Below are 21,646 nucleotides of genomic sequence, written 5' to 3'. Positions count from 1 at the left end.
CAAGGCTGTTTGCCTCCCCTCAGCTACCTGCCGGGGGCCGAGGCCTAGAAGAACCCTTGTGGCCCGAGGTTCTGAGCCAGCTCTGTCTGGGGGCATTTCTGGAACTTCCAGCTGCTTGAGGCAGGACTCCTGCCAGGTCCTGACTCCCTCCCTTTTCCTGCCTGCAGGGTACCAGCGGATGGTACACATGCCTGCAGATGGACAAGACTCTCAGGACCAGACAAGCCAGCTCCTTCTGCTATTTATTCAACAAATTTGTATTAAATATCTACCCTGTGCCAGGCACTGGGGATTCTGTCCTCCTAGTCATCCCTCCCTCCTCCTGACCCCTGTCAACCATGGAGCTTCCATTCTAACGGGAGAGACAGACCATAAAGAGATCTACAGTATCCTGTCAGGGGCGAAAAGGGCAATGAAGGAAACACAGCAGGGCAATGGGGGGAGGGGCAGGGTGCTAAGTGAAGAGGTCAGGGAAGCCGGAGGGAAGGCCACCAGAGAGGGATTCTTTTTTTTTTATTAAGGTGTTACATATGTGTCCTTATCACGCCACTGCCCCCCCCACCCCCACCCCCACCCCCCGGTGTCTGTGTCCACTGGTTAGGCTTATATGCATGCACACATGCACACAAGTCCTTTGGTTGATCTCTCCCCCTTATCCCCACCCTCCCCTCCCCTACCTTCCCTCTGAAGTTTGACAGTCTGATCAATGCTTCTCTAAGATCTGAGGGCAGAATGTTTCTGGCTGAGGGAGTGCAGAGACTAAGTTGCATGGCTTTGATGTAGGGGGAGAGGGAGGGAATGTGGTGAGAGAGCCACTGAGGTGTCAGGAGCGTTAGGTGGTAGTGACCCACTCCAACTCCATTTACATTCTGAAAGGGTCCCTGTGGCTGCGGAGTGGAGCTTGGGAGACCTGGGCAGGTGGCTGGGACTCTGTGCCCTGTCTCATGGCCAGTCCCCGCTCCTACCAGCCTCTCACCTGTATAGACTGAGGTCCGTGAACCAGTCCTGGACGACAATCACCACGTGGCAGACCGTGAAAAGGAAGGCGGCAATCTGGAGTGACTGAGGGAGGGTGGGAAGAGACAATAGAGTTAAAGGTCTCCTCTGCCCAGAGAAGGGTCCCTGATCCCAGGCTCAGCTGAGGGGCAGCAGGGTAAGGGTCTCAGAGCCTTTAGGCACCCACTGTGCGCCCAGACTGTGCTGGCACCTCTCTCATGGGCCATCCCTAAATTGGACGAAGTTGGAACAATCACCCCCATTTTCAGAGGAAGATACTGAGGCTGAAGGGGGAGGGGCGGGCAGTGACTTTTCTGAGGGGTAGCACCGGATCTGACTCTCAGTGCTGTCCTCTTCCTGCAGCTGGAGCTGGGGCTCTGATGAAGCAGAAACAAGGACAACCCATACCCAGGCCCCCCATCACAGATCTTGCAGGGAAGGGTGGGGCCTCACCCCTGGCCTAGCTCGGCCCCTCACCTGCATCTCAACATAAGTGTGGGGCAGGTTGTACTCTGGAGGCAGCTTGCGGTCGTTGTTGATGAGATGGTCCAAGATGGAGGGGCTCAGGATGGGCTGCAAGGGAGAGAGAAATGGGTCAGGGAAGGGACTGTGGGTCGGATCCTAAGGGTCATGGCTTCCTAAGTCCCACACGCTAAAGGCAGATACATCGCCTCACCTCTCTCAGGACAAAATAAGGTCAGAAACACAAGCGGGCAGCTTCTAAGTAGTACAGTGCTAGTCAGCAAGAGGCGAAAGGGAAGCTTCAAAGCAGGCACTCTTGCCCCAACTCTTTTACAAATCACCACTGCTCTCAAGTGCCTCACTCCCAAACAGGAGAGAAGTCCTAGCGCTAACAAATTTAACATCTACTTGAGTGAGTCATGCCGCCCCAAGACCCTTTTGTTGTTGTTTCAAATACTTTCAAAACTTTGCTAAGATACTTAGATAAAAAATTATTAGTGTAGCCCTGGCTGGGTGGCTTAGTTGGCTGGAGCATCATCATCTTGTAGACCAAAAGGTTGCGGTTTTGATTCCTAGTCAAGGTACAGGAGGCAACCAACCGATGTTTCTCTCACATTGCTGCTTCTCTCTTTTTCTCTTTCTCTCTCTAAAAAAAATCAATAAAACATATCCTTGGGTGAGGATTAAAAAAAAACTTAGTGTGAAGATTTAAAATTGTATCAGTGAGTATAAAAGAATCGGCGGTGCACACATGAAACTTTTCGTAAAGGAATATTTCATTAAAAAACTTTTAAGAGCTAAATTAGCTTGATAATCTATTGCCTTCTTCTTGCAGTGAATGGAATTAGGAAACAGGCTTTTCCAACTGCTCACTTTCTAAAACTCCAAGCACTCCAATGTTCTGTTCTGTCTTACTTGTCTAACTTCCGTTCTGCCCTGACCCAGCTTGCATACAGTTCAGTTCACTTCTGGGGCCCCATGGTCCCTGCACAGAGCCTGGCACACAGGTCTCAGGCCACATTGGTAGGTTTTCCACTCTCCGTGTCACCACTGCCCACAGTGAGCACGACCTATGGGACAGGGCTCCTCCCAGAAGCGCTCCAGGCAGGTGGGGAGGGGAACAGTACACAAGAACCAAACTGATCATCGACCTATGAACCAGGAGATCAGTTTGATTCCCGGTCAGAGCACATGCTCGGGTTGCAGGCTTGATCCCCAGTGCGGGGTGTGCAGAAGGCAGCCAATCAATGATTCTCTTTCATCATTGATGTTTCTATCTCTCTCCCTCCTCTTCCTTACTCTCTGAAATCAATAAAAAATGAGTGGTTTAAAAAAAGGACCAAACTGATAAATCACGTGCTGTGATGGGAAGAGCAATAGGCACTAGTGGGCTCTCAGAGGAGGGGAAGGCTTCCGAGAGCAAGTAACATCCCAGTAAAATACTCAGGGAGGAGGCATTAGCCAAGCAAAATGGGGAGGGCGGGAAGAGTGCTCTAATGACAAAGGCAGTGACGGGTAAGAGCACCCAGTACCTACTTCATGTCAGGTGCACTTTACTTGTGTTAACTCACTGAAATCTCACAAAACCCCCAAGAGGTAGGCAATATTATGTTTCCCACGAAGGAAAAGAAAGCCCACAGGGTCTCTCCAAACTCCAAGCACGGCAGTGTTCACGGACCATGGTGAGGCCTGTGGTGTGCGTGGCAGGGTTGGTGACTACGCCACAGAGGGAAGGCTAGAGGGTCTGGAGGAGGCAAGTCACATAGGCCCTGAATGCCAGGCTAAGGAACAGGGACTTGCTTAAGAGCAAGGGAGAAGGTAAGGAAAGCTGCCAGTTAAATGCATGACAGGTCACTACTGAGGGCAGCGATGAGCCTGGACGCTCAGCATGTGGCAGATCCTGTGCCACGCACTGTGCCTGGATGGTTCCCCTGAATCCTTGCTACAGTCCTGGGGCTGAGTATGCTTAGCAACCCTGCTTACAGATGAAGAAACTGAGGTTGGGAGTGGGGAGAGGGTGTTGGTTACTTAAAGTCACCCAGCTGGGAAGACTTAAAGGCAGAATCTGGACACTGATTCTAGGACCACAATTTTCATTGGTATGCTAGAAGAGTTTTTAGGCTACTCTGTACACATGAAGGGGAGAAGAGGGGGGCAAAACTGACAAGAGACTAAGGGCCAAAGAGACATAACCTGCCAAGGGCACGGAGCATGTCTTTGGCTTGGCTGGAACCACATGCAATCCAAACAGGGTGCTGGCTTAACGTTACTCTGGGATGGGGCTGAAGGTGGCATGCAGCAGGGCGGGGCAAGTGGAGGCTGGCACCTGGGTGTCCAGGAAAACAATCCGCTCTTGGGTAATAAAGAAGTCGATTCCACTGGTCTGGTTGCCCCCTCGTTCCTTCATTTCAGCGCTCTGGGCCCGGAAAACGTACGCCCTGTGGAGGAGCAGGTGGGGGCACTGGAGTCTGGTTCTCGGCCTTTGACACTCCAGTGAAATCAGCATGTGGGACGTGGTTCCCTGCCTGCCCACAAAGCCTTCCACCCACCGCCCTGCAGCCTGGGGGCCGGGGGGGGGGGGGGGGGCCGGGGGGGAGGGCTGTATTTTACACCACAAGACTCCACCCCTTCCCATAAGTAGATTTGTTCATTCATTTAACAAAGTTAATAGACTGCGGTGTTGAAGAGCAGGGACTAGGCCTGACTGCTTGGATTCAAATCCCAGCTCTGCCTTTCCTGGCTGTGTGGCTGTTCTTGGTTTCCTCATCTGTAAAATGGGGATAAGTCTCAAACCTCTTGGTCACTGTGGGCCCTTAGCCTTACATATATTTGGTACCCTGCCTCTCAAAAGGTGACTGCCACCTCCCTGAGATGCTTAGTATGTCCTCTGACACAGAGCAGGTATCCTCCCACTTATCCTATGTACCAGACACCAGGACGTAGCAGTGAACAAGAAAGACAAAGTCCCTGCTTCCATGGAGCTTCTGGTCTAGCTCAGGATCAGCAGAAGTCAGTAACTGCAGGTGTTAGGAAGAAGAGGTGTGTATCGCTCCAAGTGGGAGTAAGTTTGTCTATGGAGGAAGGAAGGATTGCCCCAAGAGGCAAATGCTGCTGCTGAGGGTGAGAGAGGAAGCTATGTAAGCAACTTAATTAACTTAAAGGGGGAAGTGGGTGGGGGAAATGGAGGATGGAAGACTAGTCCAGGCTGAAGGCATGGTCTGTATAAGGATCAGAGCAGTGTGGTGAGAGCACAGAGGACAATGGGGGTTGGGAGTGAGAAGAGGTACACAGGCCCTGGGGGGGCACGGTGGGGATCTGGGGCTTTGGCCCATGGACCTGGGGAAGCCCTGAAGAGATGTAGGTGGAGGAGTGACAGGACTGGATTTGGGTTTTGGAAAGCATCCCCCTGCTGCTGTGGCCAGGACTGTAGGGTGGGAAGAGTGGGTAACGACTGACAAGCCCCGCACTCTGGGGCCTCCCTGTCTTTAACCTGATGTCCAACCCCCCTTCTTGTTCACCCTGCTCCAGCTGCGGGGCCTCCATGCCATTCTGCACACACGCCAGGCACTCTCCCACCCAGAGGTTCGCACTGCCTCCGGCTGGAATGCTTTCCCTCTTCCAAGTTTGCTTTTTCTCAAATGCCCCTTAGTGAAGCCTTCCCTGACCACCCAACGTAAGACTGTAACGTAGCCCTAACACTGCCTCCCTGTGTCCTTTCCCACTTTGTCATCATCTTCTCACATGCCCAATAATGTATTTATTTAGTTAGCTTACTATCTCCTCCATTACAGATGTAAGTCCCGCAAGGACAAATCTTTTTGCCAGTTCTGTTTACTCCTACATCCCCAGGACCCAGAACAGTGCCGGACACACAGTAAGCACTCCATAAATGCTTGCTGAATTGAACTAAAGCAGGGAGACCAGTTAGGAAACGTCTTGGCATCCTCCAGGGGAGATGTCAGTAGCTTGAACTAGGGAGGTGGGAGTGGAGGAGAAGCAGATGAATTCTAAAGGTAATTAGGAGGTCAAACTTATGAGACCTGATGACAAAAGTTGGTACCAAAGTCCACCCTGCCACAGGCTGACAGGGGTCAAAAAGACAAGCGAGGCCAATAGAATTCTGGCTCAGGAGTCTGAAATGAGAGTCACCAGGACACTGTTAGGTGGGGTTGAAGGCTGAGGTAGAGAGACTGTGAGAGCTGGAGCTGTTCCAGAGCGGAGCCCAACTGAGCTGAAGTCATGAGTGAGTAGAGGGGATGGGGAGACTGGGAGGCAGGGGAATCTCAAAACTCCGGCTCTAGTGGGTATGTGCTCTCACAGCGATGGTCCTTAACCTCTTCTGGGTCTGCATCAGCCCCCCCCCCCCAAATCTGGTGGAAACTATGGATCCTTTCCTGGGTGAAACCCCTGACTGCAGATGGTGTAAAATTCTGCATTTGTTGTTAGGGTGTTTCTCATGGACCCCTGATGCCCATCTGTGGAGTGCAGGGTGATATCACCTGCTTTATTAAAAAAACAAAACTATTGTTTTGAGATAACCCAAGTGGCTACCACCCCTTATCTTCCCCCATTTTGAGTCTTCCTACTCTTTAATCCCTGCCTTTCTCCCTTTCCTTCTCTGCCCTCAGTTTTGGACCTAGTTCTCAAGCTCCTCCTCCACCAAGTCCTCTCCTGGGACTTCATCCTTTATCTTCACGATCACACCCCATCCTTACTCAAGAATGTAGGACTGAGGCTGGTCTGGAACCCATGCCTTCCATCCAGATCTCTCTCACATTCTACTTCCCAGTCCGAATCAACCACATCCGTGAGCATTTGCTCTGTGCCAGGTTCTCGTTAGTGTTGGCCTTCCTGATCTTACTTCAAAAACCCACTTTACAGATGAGGAAGTGAGATAGATACGGGAGGTGAAGTGACCTGCCCAAGGTCAACCAGTTGGTGAGTAGCAGGGCTGAGACTGAGGTGGCCTCGATCCAAAGACAAATGAGTACACCATCCCAGTTCCCGCCTGGGCTCTGTACATTTTCCGGGGGCAGTTAGGAAGGGAGGACCAGGATTGGTTACTTTGCATCTACACAAAAATTTAGTCTCGTCCCTCTTAGTCCTCATCTGATGAAGACACTGAGGCTAAGAGAGGGAAAGCAACTCTCAAAGATCTTGGTAACACCACTAGGAACACCCCGGCCTGCCCTCCCGTCTCAGGTGGGTGCCCACTCCCTTCCTGGCCCCCCCACACTCCTACCTGATGTCCCCTCACCTCTGGTCCTCCTCAGGAGTGTTGGCTGACAACAATGACATGACCATGGACTTGCCTGTCCCCTGGAGGCCCAGGACACCAACCACCAACACATCAGTCTGATCCAGCAGGTACTGTGGGAGATGCAGGAATACAGCCCTCATGAATCTGTCAGCTGCTAGAGTGGGAATGAGATGAAGGAGCCCCAGACCTCCATGGCTTGCCCACCTGTCTTATCAGGTATGAAGAAAAAGATTCTTGCCTCAATTGGGGAAAGGGCCTGTGTGTGTGTGTGTGTGTGTGTGTGTGTGTTGGGATACATAGAATATCTGGGGCACAAAGAACAGCATATGTGAGAATTCCAAAGTAGAAAAGAGCCTGGCCTGGTCACGAAGCTAACAGGAACTCAGTGGGAAAAAGGGAAGCTTGGCCTTTGGGAAGAGAAGGGGAAGCACAGGACTGGAAGGACAGGTTCAAGGTAACCGAGGGCTCTCAGAGCTGACTCCTGGGAGGCGCTCTGCGCAGTCAAGCTGGGAAAACATGGGAAGGAAGCATGAGAAAGGGAGCAGTGTGCAGAAACAGGAGGTCAGTCCGTCCTGGCTCTTTCTGTGGGATTCAGTCCTGGAAATTCATGAGACCTTCACCTCTGGGCCAACTCTGCTGACTTTCACCACCAGGGGGCATAAGAGACATTTACTCAAGGAAAAGGAATAAAATAGAGCAGGTCCTTGAGAAGCATAATTTTGTTATAAGGTTAATGAGAAAGAAATAAAATCAATTCCCAGAAAGAGGTGCTCCCACTGCCACCTAGATGCCTGGAGTCACTATCTGTGTGGAGTTGGTATGTTTTCTGCATGTCTGCATGGGTTTTCTATCGGGACTCTGGTTTCCACATCCCAGGGATGTGCATATTAGGTGAACTGGCGTGTCTAAATTGTCCCAGTCTGAGTGAGTGTGAATGTGGGTATGAGTGGCCCTTCGATGGAAGGGCTCCTGTCTGGGGTGGGTTCTCACCTTGAGCCTGAGCTGCAGGAATAGGCTCACCTGTGACCTTGAACTGGATGGAATAAGTGGGTTGGAAAATTAAATATCTGACTTGTTTTTATTAATCTTTGGATTTCTTAAGATTAATAAAAGCATTTATTTCAATGTTTAATGTTAGAAGTGTTTTGGGTCTTTATTTAGAAATTTGGTGATGTTTCTGTGACCAGAAATATGCCATAGGAACTTAACTTTTTTTTTTTAATGTATTTTATTGATTTTTTTACAGAGAGAAAGGGTGAGGGATAGAGAGTTAGAAACATCGATCAGCTGCCTCCTGCACACTCCCTACTGGGGATGTGCCCACAACAAAGGTACATGCCCCTGACCGGACTCAAACCCGGGACCCTTGAGTCCGCAGGCTGACGCTCTATCCACTGAGCCAAACCGGTTAGGGCAAGGAACTTAACTCTTGTTCATATCAATTAGCCTAGGGTAAAATCAGTTTCATCATACGTCATTATGCTTAAAGTCGCAGTTTCCAAGACCTATCAAGGATGTTAAATGAGGATTCACTGTATGTCCTCAACTGTGGCTGCTGCTCCTTAGAATCACCTGGAGAGCTTTAAAAAAAAAAAAAAGGCAGCTAATCCTGGGCCTACCTCAGAACACATGAAAGCAGCACATCTAGGGCTAGCCCTGTCCACTGACCACATGTGGCTATTTAAAATTAAACAAAATTAAAAATCCAATTCCTCAGCTGTACTAGCCACATATTGGGACATGTGGATAAGTGTTCAATAGTCACATACAAGGATAATGGCTACCACACTAGATAATACAAATACAGAACATCTTTACAGTGCTAAAGAGTAGGGCCTCGTCCTAGCCAGTTTGGCTCACTGGATAGAGCGTCGGCCTGGGGACTGAAAGGTCCCGGGTTCGATTCCGGTCAGGGGCATGTGCCTGGGTTGCGGGCACATCCCCAGTGGGAGATGTGTAGGAGGCAGCTGGTCGATGTTTCTCTCTCATTGATGTTTCTAACTCTCTATCTCTCTCCCTTCCTCTCTGTAAAAAATCAATAAAATATATTAAAAAAAAAAAAAAAGAGGCGAAATGAAGACTCGGAGACTGGAGGTAGGTATGTCAGTCCAGGAATGGGAGGTCTGACCTAGAGCAGGGGCGCTGAAATGGAGGGGGAACCTCTGGGGAGTGATACTCAAACCAGCTCACACTGGTACAACAAGTGCTTCCACCAATTAGGAGGGAGACTGAAGCAGGGTCCAGGAGGCCATCCTGCTGTGGGAGGGCGCAGGAGACCCCCAGGCATCTGGGTGGCAGTGGGAGCACCTCTTAGCCAACCAGTATGAAAGTGGTTCAGTACTTTACCAACAGTACAGCTGAGCTAGTGAAGTTACTGAAATGCAGCCCTGGCCAGTGAGAGCTTTCAGATCCATTTCCTCTCATGGCTGCAACTGCCTGAAAGCTTGTCTGGTGCAGCCCACCAAGAGGCTGGAGGTATGGGGTGATGAAGGCGAGGCTGCGGGATCTGTGAAAACTCAAGCATGGAGAGACCCATTCCCCCAGTACCTCAATGGCACTGTCGCACCAATTCATCTGGTCATCCACCAACTTGATGCTGTGCTTCATGCGCTCTGGAGGCAGCAGTTTGGCCTGGCCCACGACAGCTGGAAACAAAGCAGGGGACAGAGGATGCAGTGAGGGTCTGTGTGAGGGGGTGCCAGCTCCCAACCAGATTCTCTTCAGTCCCAACTCACGGTCCATAACTGCTGGCGCGGCCGTGCCCATGCCCCGGTTCTGGATCTGGTACACAGGCTGTGTGGGTCTCTGCCCCTCCTTCTCCCCCTTGGGTAGCACGGGGGCTGCAGGGGGTGGTGGGGTGGTGCCCTCGGGGGCTGAGGCATTTGTTGCAGCCGCAGGCCCTTTGCCCTCCTCCCGTGGTTTCATGAGGACGATGGGCTTCTCAAGAGGGGCTGGGGCAGGTGGGGCAGCAGGGGCTGCTGGAGGTGGTGGCTGCTTTGACTATGAGTGAGGAGGTTCCAGTCAGTGGGAGAGATCCTTGACCCAATTACTCCCAGCCTCCCCCTCCCAAGATTCTTCCCTGCTCACCCGCTCTGCTGGAGGTTTGGAGAGGATGATGGGGGTTTTCTGCATGATGGAGGCACTTGTCTCTTCGCTGCCATCCTGTGGTGAGGGAGGGCAGTTACTCCACTGGCTCTCCTAGACACTACTCTGAAAGCCTTTATGTGCCAGGTACTATTCTAAATGCTTTCATACATTAACTCCCTCAACCCTACCAACAATCCTGTGAGATACATACTATTATTTTTTTAAAATATTTTTTAACTGATTTCAGAGAGGAAGGGAGAGGAAGAGACAGAAACATCAATGATGAGAATCACTGATCGGCTGCCTCCTGCACGCCCCACACTGGGGATTCCCGGCATGTGCCCTGGCCGGGAATCAAACCTCCTGGTTTGTAGGCTAATGCTCAACCACTGAGCCACGCTGGTCTGGCAGATACATACTATTATTATCTCCACTTTACAAATAAGCAATTGAGGCAGATAGGTTAACTGGCTAGTCACACAGCCTTATAAGCAATGGAGGCAAAATTGAACCCAGGTGGCCTGACTCCAGAACCCATGTTGCCAACAGCTCTGTGCAGCTACCTCTGCTAGACAAGCCCTGGGAGAAGGAGCAAGGACTCTGGAGCTAGACCAGGGATGGCGAACCTTTTGAGCTCGGCGTGTCAGCATTTTGAAAAACCCTAACTTAACTCCGGTGCCGTGTCACATATAGAAATTTTTTGATATTTGCAACCATAGGAAAACAAAGACTTATATTTTTGATATTTATTTTATATATTTAAATGCCATTTAACAAAGGAAAATCAACCAAAAAAATGAGTTCGCGTGTCACCTCTGACACGCGTGTCATAGGTTCACCATCACTGAGCTAGACAGATCTTGGTTCAGACCTAGTCCTGCCACTTGTGAGTTGTATGAAGTTGGATGAGGAACCACCCTCACTTAGGCCTGTTTCCTCCTGGTGAGTCTATTATAGAAGAGTCTGAAAGAAGACAGAATTCAACTGTCCATGTGGCATCTGACACACGGCAGGTGCTCACCACCTGAGAGTGGCTGGTAGCACCTGCTACTCTGACCCTCTTCTCCTCAGCCCTGCTCTTGTGCTGGCCAAGCCCATGGACTGATTCCCACAACTTGCCCTCTTTGTGCCTCTTCTGATTCACCCCGATCTGCTTGAGAAAAGAGAGATGTGAGTTTGAGTCCTATTCTTTCTCTGGTTTCTTGATTAAACTCGGGAGAATCTTGACCCCTCACTGGGTCTGTTTCTTCTGCCACATACTGAAGATTACTTAAACTCCCTCAATGCTCTCTTCACTGGCCACTGGTGAAGAAAAAAACAAAAGGATGATATGCAAGTGCTCTGGAAAGACAGTTGCAAGAGAACTGTTGGAGGAAAGGCTGTGGGCTTCCAGGAGGCCAGGGAGGGTGACAGGTGAGAAGGTTCAGGAAGGAGTAGAAGATACGTGGGACTGAGGCTGTGAGGGTGGGGAGATGATGATGGATAGGAGATATATTCAGGAGGCACAATGTGCAGCACTGGTGCCTGACTGGCGTAGGGTTGGGAGGCAGGTGTCCAGGATGAGGCCCAATGGGTTGTCATTGATACTAGGAGGAGAAATGGCAGAAGATGCTGAGATCAGCAGGGGACATGAAGGTTGTGAGGAGTCCCTTGGCCAGTTAGGAGGCTGTCAGGGCTCAGTAGTCAAGTCAGAGACAAAGCAAAGATTTGGGAGTTGTTTGTTCAGAATGTGAAGGTGTAGGAAGATGGCATCATTCCCCAGGAAGATGTGTGTAGAAGAAAGACTGTGTTAGACCCAAGGGAAGACACTAGCTCCCTATGAATAAATTATTCTTTTTTTAAAAATATTTTGTATGGATTTCAGAGAGGAAGGGAGTGGGAGAGAAACACCAATGATGAGAATCATTGATTGGCTGCCTCCTACATGCCCCCAACTGGGGATAGAGCCTACAACCCAGGCATGTGCCCTTGACCGGAATCGAACCTAGGACCCTTCAGTCTTCATCTTTGCAGTCTTATGACTCAGAAACTGGTCCCAATTGTTACCTTCTTCCACCCCACCAAACAGCTTTCAGAGGTGGGCAGGGCACCAGAGGAAAAACCCAGAGGGTAGATTCTGCAGTAAGCCATCTAAGCACCGGAGAAGAGCAAGGAAGGGCCTGGGCCACAACAAGGCCCTGATTCCCAGTCCAGGACACTCTGCAGCAGGCAGATGGTGCTCTGCTTAAGGCTCAGCTGGATTTGGGTTTGAGTCCTGGCCTTAGAGCTTACTGACTATGACTTAGGGCAAGTCCCTTCCCCTCTGAGACTCATCTTCCTCCTTAGTGAAAATCGCATTTATGGGTAGCTGTAGAGTTTAGGAAGACCCGAAGTATGTAAGGCACTTTGCATAGTGTCAATATACTGCACGCTGTTCAATAAACAGAAACAGTTGTGTTGTTGTCTCCAACTCTCCAATGCCCATTTCATTCAGTGAAATCCAAAGTTGTTTCCATGGCCTTCCAGGTCCTACATGATCTGGTCCCAGTTACCTCTCTGACCTCATCCTCCTATCATTTTCCCTCCTTCATCCATTGCAGCCACACTGGCTTCCTGGCTTGAACACACCAGATATAGGCCTCAGGGTCTTTGCTGTTCTATCTAGAATGCTCTTCACTCAGGTGTGTTTTTTTAAAATATATATTTTTATTGATTTCAGAGAGGAAGGGGGAGAGAGAAACATCAATAATGAGAATCATTGATCGGCTGCCTCCTGCACGCTCCCTACTGGAGATCGAGCCCGCAACCCGGGCATGTGCCCTTGACCGGAATTGAACCTGCGATCCTTCAGTCTGCAGGCTGTCGCTCTATCCACTGAGCCAAACCGGCCAAGGCTTCACTCAGGTTTTTGTCAGTGCTTGTTCCTTCACCTCATTCGGGTCTCTGCTCTTCAGAGAGGACTTCTCTGACCACCTCATCTAAGACGGCTCCCTTTTCCACCCTCTACCTTTTTACTCCCTGAGGGCAGCCGGTTTTGTTCACAATATCCCCAGCATCTAGATTAGTGCCTGGCACAGGGCAGGTGCTCCATAAACATCTGTGGAATGAGTGGATACAGAAATGCTGTCCTTGGGACTAGAAACTCACCCGTCTCTCTCTTTCCCATGGTGCAATGTAATCCCTCTCCCGACCACCAGGCCCAGAGAGATTCTGGGGGCCGCCGGGGCCAGGCTCCTTCCACCGTCGCCGCCTCTCTATACCATAGGGCCCAGGCTGACTGTGCCCAGACTCAGACATGGTCGCCTACAGAGAAAAAGAGGTTGATTCCAAGGTGAGCCACTCCATTTGGTTCACCTTGGACATAAGAAGACATTTCCTTTCAAGAGAGCTCTGTAACTGTGGCAGCGGTGCCAACTGGCTCCCAATATCACGTTTTCAAAAAAAAATAAACCCTCAGTTCTGAGTGGGGTACATGACTATCCAGAACACACTGCTCAGCATAGTTTGCAGTTAGGTGTGTCCATGTGACTAAATTCTTTCTGGTCAATGATAGGACAATGGAAGTGTGATGGCAGCTCTCAGAAACTTTCCTTCATGGCGCCCGACCAGGGACTGAGTTCGGGGGAATTTAAAAAGTGGTCAGGTGAAAGGAGGCTCCAAGGCACGCAGAGAGTAAGCTTAAAAAACAATAATAAGAAAATAAGAAGTTAAGTTTAAAAAGCAAAAGTAAGAAGGCCAAAAAACAAAAATAAGGTAGGAAGCCGAAGTGTGTCTTTTCTCAATCCTTTCACGTACCCACTCAGGGTCACTGAACCAGGCTGAGCTGGCATGGCACATAAGGCACCCTGGGGCTGAGTATGCCATGGCCGTGCCGGCTCCCCACACCTTCAGAGACGCTGGGCCAGGCCTTTAGCGCCTTCCTCCTGCTGGCTGGAAGGCATGTGGATGTGGAGGTGGAGGGGTGGTTGGGGCGGGGGGGGGGGGGGGGGGGGGGCGGGGGGGGGGGCGGGGGCTCACACAGCCATCTTGGGCAGTGAGGCAACTTAATGGAAGGAAGGCTGGTAGAACAAGATATAAGGTTCAGGGGTTCCCTATTAACCTTGAATTGCCTACCTCAAGATTCAGTAAGAAAACAAATACACTTCTACTTGTAACCAAAACCATTCCCAACTATTAATCACTTTGCCCCAACATAAATATAATTCATAGAGGCGGGTCACATAACAATGGGACATTCTCTTTCTCAAAATGCTGTAAGGCATTTCCTCACAAATCAGCAGCGTGATCCTCAGTGAGACAACTCCTCCTCCGATTAACCCTTATTGGCGTTTGGGGGGGGGGGGCTCCAACATTCAAGGCCTCTCTTCATCTGGTGTCCCTCAACATTTCATTGTCAGTCACCTTCCATTCCTGGTGGCTCACCATCCATTACACTGCAAGGTCTCACCAGTGTTCAGTTATAAAATGTATGTAATCTGTGTGACCCACTCCCCACTTACGTGTCTGTCTACAGCTACCTCGGCACTTTCCCGGGTGTTTACACATCTTTCTAGGGAAGTCTCTGAGCACTTGTCTGTGCGGTTACAGGGCTGTAAGACCAACTGCTATTGCTCATGGGTCAAGTTGGCAAACTGCAACCTAAGGACCAAATCGGCTCTGCCTTCTGTTTTTGTAAATAAAGCTTTATTGGAACACAGCCATCAGTTTACAAACTGTCTATAGCTGCCTTCTTGATTCAATGCCAGAGACAGAGACAGTACGGCATGCACGTCTAAAGGAATTCCTCCCCAGCCCTTTACAGAAAAAGCTTGCTGACTCTTGCTTAGCGAGCTCTCAAGTGCCTGTGAAATCCTTCAGTGAACGCCCTCCAATCCTGTCCCAGTGCAAGGGGACATTAACAGGTCCATGTGAGCGGCTTGAAGTGTCTGTTGACAGGATGCAGTACTTTCGCTCGCCAGGTAGGAACCTGCCTAGCTACTCTCACTGTTCTGTGACCCCTTCCCCAGCCACAAACTGGACTGAAGACAGGAGGACAGGGCCTGCTTACAAATGTTTATGGAAATGATTCATTCAGGCTTAAATGACTGTTTACAATCTCAGTGCAAGATTCCCCGCAGAACTTGGGACTCCCTCCTCCCGCCCTGCCAATTAGGCATCTGCTCACTCATTATTCTGGCGACCTCTGCAGCGCTTAAGTGTCTGTGTTCAGCCTCAGTGGGGATTCTGCCCCCCACAGCGTTTACTTACCTTACCTATGGGCCCCCTTCCCATGCAAAGAGGTGTCCATTTGCCTGTTATTCTGGAAACCTCCACAGTATTTGAGTCTATTTAACAGCCCCCATGGACAGTTACCCAGAATAAGGGTCCACCTACATGCAACTTGGAGACCTTCAATGTTGTTTCCAAGCTCCTTTGGGGGATTCCCCCAAAACGTATAAAGCCCATCTATATATACTCTAGAGGCTCGGTGCACAAAAATTTGTGCACTGGGCGGGGGGGGGTGGGGGGAGGGCCCTCAGCCCAGCCTGTGACCTCTCGCAGTCTGGGACCCCTCAGGGGATGCCCACCTGCTGGCTTAGGCCCGCTCCCTGGGGGATTGGGCCTAAGCTGGCAGTCAGACATCCCTCTGGCAGCCTGGGAGCCCTCGGGGGATGTCCACTTGCCAGAGGGGAGCAGACCTAAGCTGCAGTCAGACACCCTTAGCGCTGCTGAGGAGGCAGGAGAGGCTCCCACCACCACCGCTGTACTGGCAGCCATCAGACTGGCTTGTGGCTGAGCAGAGCTCCCCCATGTGGGAGTGCACTGACCACCAGAGGGAGGCTTCTGCATTGAGCGTCTGCCCCCTGGTGGTCAGTGTGTGTCATAGTGACCAGTCATTCCCAGTCATTCTGCTGTTAGGGTCAATTTGCATATTAACCTTTTATTATATAGGATTATTATATAGGATATAAAAGCCCCCTGGTGGTCAGTACACTCCCACAGCCAACCTCCTGCGGCCGGCCCACCTCCCGCAGTTCCTCCCCCTGGCCAGCTGCCCCATCGCCCCCATGCCTCCCATCGCTGGCCAGGCCAAGGGACCCCACTTGTGCACGAATTCGTGCACTGGGCCTCTAGTCTATTTATACGTGTCTATTGACAGGATTCCACCATGACCTCCCAGAAATGGAGTCTAACTGCACATTTCTCCGGAAGGGGTCTCCTCAGTACTATCCATCTCTGCGCACACCCCTTCTGGGGATCTCCCAGAATCCAAGTGTCTCCTTGCAAATTATTTGGGGAGACTCCCAGTTCCTCACTCCTTACCTATGCCCACGCTAAGGAAGCACTCCAGTCGACACGCTTCTCTACGGACACTCTCTGGCACATAAAAATCTTTACAGGCCCCTGCACAGGGGGCCGCCCCTAGAACGGGAAGGTCTTTATGCGGGAGCCTTCCCGCGTGCAGGCATGTTTACAGGCCTCCCGGGAGGAACCTGTGACGTTGACACAGTATCCGAAGGGATCCGGAGTGGCCCCCTGGTCCTCAGGGGTCTGTCTGCAGGCCCTCTGCGAGGGTACCCCCTCTCCCCCGACCCCCCGCAACTTCAGTTCCTCTTGACACGTGACCGTTGGGGCCTTCGCGCGCTTTATCGCCAGCTTACAGGCCCTCTCGACTAGCATCGCCCGGATCCGAAGTTCCCAGTTACAGGTTAATGCCCGCCCCCCACCCCACCTCGCCAAGCCGGAACCTGGTGTGCTGCTCGCGCTCAGTCCTCTATCCCGCAAAACCCGCGGGCGTCGGAGCGACAGTTTAACTGTCGGGAAGGGGGCGGGCCCTGCGGCGCCCCCCGCCGGAGCGCGGGCCCCTTACCTAAGGCGGCTGCTGATTGGCTCGCAGGACGCGGCGCGCCCTCTCCGTGACGGGGGTGGGAGGGGAGGTTCCACCAGTGGCCACCCGCCTGTAAATGGCGTCTGAGGGGCCAGGAGCGTGGGCGAGGGAGACAGAAAGCAGGCACCGGTCACTCCGGAACCGGCGTGAGCATCCCGGAAGCGGCACCCAAGGAAGACCGGCCCGAAGGAGGGAGAGGAGGAGGAGTTATCGCGGGGCCAATCTGAACTCAGGTCCCGCAAGCGCGCGCCCAACGGAGCATGCGCTGTGGGAAGTGGTTGGCCTCAGCGCGCCTGCGGATTCCGGGAGGGCCGGCGGGAGGCGCGGCGGCTCCGCCTCCGTGCGCATGCGCGTCGGTGGGGGCCGGAGTGGGTGAGCAGAAAAGAGGAAGAGAGGGCGGCTCCGGAGATTGAGGTTCGAGTCCCGCCTCCTCGGTGGTTTTGGCGAGATGCGGTGGGTGGGGCGGCCGGGAGGAATTTCAGTTCCCTGGACGAAAAGTATGTGCTGAGACAGAAATGAGTCCGATCTGTCTTGTGCGCCGCAAGAGTGTGCTCCCATTCTGTGCGGCGAGACAGCTAGAGGTTCAAGGCACTTAGGCAAGAGTGCAGGACCGATTGGACCTTGAAGGGAGGGCAAGGGCGTAAGGAACCCCGGGAGAAAGGTCCAGACTGGCTTAGACTCGGAGTTCCCCCGAGATGGGAAGTGAGGCAACAGGGATGGGCAGGTCGGAACCGTAAGGGGATCCAGAGAGAGGCGGAGTGCTGGGGACAGGACCCCTTATTAAATCCCACGGGGGCCTCGGAGGTAAGAGGGATCCAGTCAAGGGTCGAGAATTCAAAAGCCTAGCCCTGGCCGGTTTGGCTCAGTGGCTGGAGCGTCGGCCTGGGCACTGAAGGGTCCCGGGTTCGATTCCGGTCAAGGCCATGTACCTTGGTTGCGGGCACATCCCCATTAGGGAGTGTGCAGGAGGCAGCTGATCGATGTTTCTCTCTCATGGATGTTTCTAACTCTCTATCCCTCTCCCTTCCTCTCTGTAAAAAATCAATAAAATATATTTAAAAGAAAAGGAAAATTCAGAAGCTGCAGGCAGAGCCCTGTGCGTGTGGAGAGCGCATGCGCAGTCCAAATTGGCCAGGGTGGTTGGTTCCCCAAGGGAATGAAAGGTTGTTCAAGAGAAGAAAGTGTGTATGGTATATTCATATGTAACATATATGATAGGTGAATGGGAGGAGATACCATTTTTTCATTTGAAATCTTATTTTTAAGAAATTTAAAATTATTCTTAAACGGGGAACACGTACATTCTGACAAAATTCAAGCAGCCAGTGGGGTACACAATAAAAGTAAGTCTTCTGCTCTGGTATTCCATTCCTAAAGCACCGGTTCCCAGTTTCCGTCTGGAGCTGCCGTTAGAGCAAAGCACTGTAGTTAAGAGCTTGAGCCTGGGTTCCCATATAAGACTGCTGACCTTAGCCAAATTCCTGAACCTTCTCTGCCTTCAGTGTCCCCATGTCTACAATGGAGGTGACAGCAGCTCGTAGAGTGTAATTGGCAGAGTTAAATGGGTGCAGGTGCCCAAAACAGTGCCTGGGGCATAGTTACACTACTGCTATATGCTTTCCTTATTTTGTGAAATACGATCATGATAGTGATTGATTCTGAGTCAGCCTCTCCCCCCTGAGCCTCAGCCCTGCTGCCATTTTCTCCGCATTGGTGTCTGGTGGAATAGGCTGCCTGAAAACACCCGTCACACAGACCGAGTTGAGAGTCCTGTTGTTTATGGATTCTCCAGGAGGTTGTGGGTGTGTAGGGGAGATACACATGACAGGCCATCTTTGTAGTCTTTCTGTCAGTGTCCCTTTTTAGCATCCTCATCCAGTCATATCTGTTTTCCTTATCTGAATGTCTCAACCCCAGCTCACCCTCCATGCCACTTTCACACCTGGCAACCCTCAGAGGTGGATATGACTTGAGGGAAAAGAAGGAGCCTGGCACTGACCATGGGCCCACTGTGTACCAGGCTCTGTCTTATATACTAGTATATCACTACAACCTTTCCCCTCTCCCTTATTTAATAGATGCAGAAAATGAGTCTGAGAGAGAAGAAGGGCCTTACTGAAGGACCAACGCCAGGAAGCAGCAAGCTCGTCTTACGCTGGGCAAACCAAATTTTTTTCTTTCCCTGGCACCGGGCAGGCTGCCTAGTGGTGAGTCAGTCAAGTACCCAAAGAGTGCTTGTATTCCGAACTTGTGATCTTACCAACGTTTGCTCTAATTTATGTCCTCGTATATCTGATCGCATGTACGTGATAAGTATTATCAGTAGAATATCTTTTGTTTGAAGTAGAATTGCTGGGTCAAAGGACAGGTGTTTGGGGAATTTTGAGAGTCGTTGCCAAATTACCTGTTCACTTCTTAATTTCCCTGTTCATTTTATTCATTCATATACTGAATGAATTACGGAACTCTAGTCATCTGCTGGACATGGCTGTAGTTTGGAAATCCTATGGTGAATAGGACAGAGCACCTGACCTTTGGGAGCAGATAGTCTAGTGGGGTAGGTGATGTCAGGTAAAAGATGCTTGGGAGAAAAGAAAACCAGGGTAAAGGAACTGAGATTGGCAGGTGGTCAGGGAAGGCTGCTCCGAGGAGTGACTTTGGAGCAGAAGGTAAGGAAATGAGGCATATAAAGATGCTGAAGAGCAGGAAGCGGAAAGACCCGAGGAGGTGGAGTGGGCCTGGCTGTTTAAGGGTAGTCAGGGTGACCAGAGTGACGAGCAGAGCAAGGGGCAGAGGGGCAGGATTGTTTAGGGATGGGGGTACAGGGAGAAACTGGATTACGTAGAACCTTGCAGACCACTGTCAGGGCTTTGGAATTAACTTCCAAGTGTACCAGAAAGCCATTGGAGGGCTGAGAGCAAGGACCAGTGTGTCATGTATGTTTTGTAAAGATTTCTCTAGCAAACACTGAAAATTAATAATGGTGGTTGTCTGTGGAGGTGAGGGTTACAGACAGATGCGGCTCAAGGGCTATGAGGAAGACTTGTGAAGACTTTTATGTTTTTGAACCATGTGATTATTATCTATTTTTTAAAAGTTAAATAAAAATGCTGGTTGCTTTGAGGAGAATGGCCTGCAGCTGGGCAGGGGTGGAAACAGGAGATGAGGAAGCTGATGTCCCTGCCTGGGCAAGAGATGATGGTGACTCAGGAAGAGGGTTGTGTGAGAGGAAGCATGAATCAGGGCTGACTTATAAGTTATCCTAAAGGTTTTGGAACTGGATGAAAAGTGATGCTTTTTATCAAGATGGGAAGTAGTCTTGATGGGAAATCGACAGCCTTTGAACTTCTTAACTTTGAGATGCACATTGGTCACAGTTTGGGAGAGAAACCAGGGTTTGATTCAGAATTTTTACTGACTTTTTAAAAACACTCACAAAGGTATTATGATAAAGAACACCCACATACCCATCACTGAGTATTGACAGTCATCTACATTTCACTTGTCTTTTTTCTTCCATTTCCCCCTCCCACATAAAAGCAAACTCTTTCCTGCAGTTTTTCTTTTAAAGCTGTTTATATAGAGATGATATTTTTTTTTTAAATATATTTTTTTATTGATTTTTTACAGAGAGGAAGGGAGAGAGATAGAGAGTTAGAAACATCGATGAGAGAGAAACATCGACCAGCTGCCTCCTGCACATCTCCTACTGGGGATGTGCCCACAACCCAGGTACATGCCCTTGACCGGAATCGAACCTGGGACCTTTCAGTCCGCAGGCCGATGCTCTATCCACTGAGCCAAACCGGTTCCGGCTAGAGATGATATTTAAAGCCCTGAGTTTTCCTGAAACCATCGAGATTGAGGGGATAGAGAGACCAGGTCATCGGGCCTCCCACATCTGGGACAGGGAAAGGACCAGCATCCTAGAGAGGAAGCGGGAACATCAAAAGAGGTGATAACCTGGTGTCAAGGGGACAGAGGGTTCCAAAGAGAAGGTGCTCCACTCGAGAGCAGAGATACAGGGCAGTAGCTGCAGGTGGATGTGGGGTCTACAATGAAAAAAACACAGCTTTTTATCCTTCCATCTAACTATGTTATGGAAACATCTCAATAGCATAATACAGATTCTAGAAGAAGTTTATAAGTACTTACTTTTCTTTTACCTTTTTTCAGTGAGGTGTAACTTAAATGTAAATTGAGTAAAGGCACAGACTTTAAGGGTATATAGGTCATTGAATTTTTTATAAATATATGTACTCATATAACCACTAACCTTTCCAAATACCCAGAAATTGCCCTGTGTGCATTTCCCTGCCCATTCCTCACTCCAGAAGCAACCACTGAGCTGATGCCAGTCACTCCAGATGAGTTGTGCCTGCTCTTGAACTTCAAAGAAATGAAATCTTACAGCAGGTCTTCTGTGCGTCTGGCTTCTTTAGCTCTTTATGGCTGTGAAAGTCTTCCATGATGCATGTAATGGGATTTTGCTCCACCAGAACTGATTTCCTACTGGTTATTTTTCACGCTGGTTATTTTTACAATATCTAGAGTAAAGACTGAATTTCAAGTCCAGATGTTTTGCAGTTTGGTGAATACATAGTGAACTTTAAGGATAATGGAGGCTCTAAAGTGCTTAAAGCTATAGTGGGATGTTTTTAAGATGGGAGAAATCATGGCTTGTTCGTATGCTGATGGGAGTGATAGAGGAAGAGACTTAGGAACCGGCTCCTCAAAAAGGTGACGGGCACCAGGTTCGCTCAGGTACATCTACACGATGGAATAATATGCTGCTGTAAAAAAGAAGGAACTCTTACCATTTGCAACAGCATGGATGGAACTGGAGAGCATTATGCTAAGTGAAATAAGCCAGTCAATGAAGGAAAAATACCACATGATCTCACTCATTTATGGATAATAAAGACCATTATAAACTTATGAACAAAAATAGATACAGAGGCAGAGCTCCTCGAACAGACTGTCAAACTACAGCA

The 21,646-nt window shown here is 50.3% G+C and overlaps 1 protein-coding gene and 1 long non-coding RNA gene across 6 annotated transcripts in view; one reads left to right on the top strand and one right to left on the bottom strand.

Moving 5' to 3' along the window:
- SMG9 (SMG9 nonsense mediated mRNA decay factor) overlaps positions 1-16,869 on the bottom strand; it is a 23,558-nt gene extending 6,689 nt beyond the window's left edge. Inside the window, exons 1-9 of one of the 5 annotated variants that reach the window (XM_070401923.1) lie at positions 16,635-16,866; positions 12,932-13,087; positions 9,806-9,880; positions 9,454-9,718; positions 9,266-9,363; positions 6,716-6,828; positions 3,785-3,896; positions 1,474-1,569; positions 977-1,062 (exon numbers count right to left, since the gene is read on the bottom strand). In XM_070401923.1, coding sequence (XP_070258024.1) covers positions 977-1,062; positions 1,474-1,569; positions 3,785-3,896; positions 6,716-6,828; positions 9,266-9,363; positions 9,454-9,718; positions 9,806-9,880; positions 12,932-13,081 — 995 coding nt within the window. In that variant the 5' untranslated portion in view covers positions 13,082-13,087; positions 16,635-16,866. Of the gene's footprint in view, positions 1-976; positions 1,063-1,473; positions 1,570-3,784; positions 3,897-6,715; positions 6,829-9,265; positions 9,364-9,453; positions 9,719-9,805; positions 9,881-12,931; positions 13,088-16,087; positions 16,229-16,634 lie in introns of those variants that run through there. The other 4 variants (XM_070401926.1, XM_070401925.1, XM_070401927.1 and 1 more) reach the window with 4 other exon arrangements.
- Positions 16,724-21,646, top strand: LOC138999718 (uncharacterized). Its single transcript, XR_011469435.1, has 3 exons — positions 16,724-17,066; positions 18,731-18,859; positions 20,987-21,646. It is a non-coding gene; the product is annotated as an uncharacterized lncRNA (long non-coding RNA).

This window comes from Myotis yumanensis, unplaced genomic scaffold (assembly GCF_028538775.1).
Source record: "Myotis yumanensis isolate MYYU_CA2020_CCGP unplaced genomic scaffold, mMyoYum1.0.hap1 SCAF_23, whole genome shotgun sequence".
Lineage (NCBI taxonomy): Eukaryota > Metazoa > Chordata > Mammalia > Chiroptera > Vespertilionidae > Myotis > Myotis yumanensis.
The sequence above is the reverse complement of the archived record's forward strand: the minus strand, read 5'-3'. Positions and strand labels throughout refer to the sequence as shown.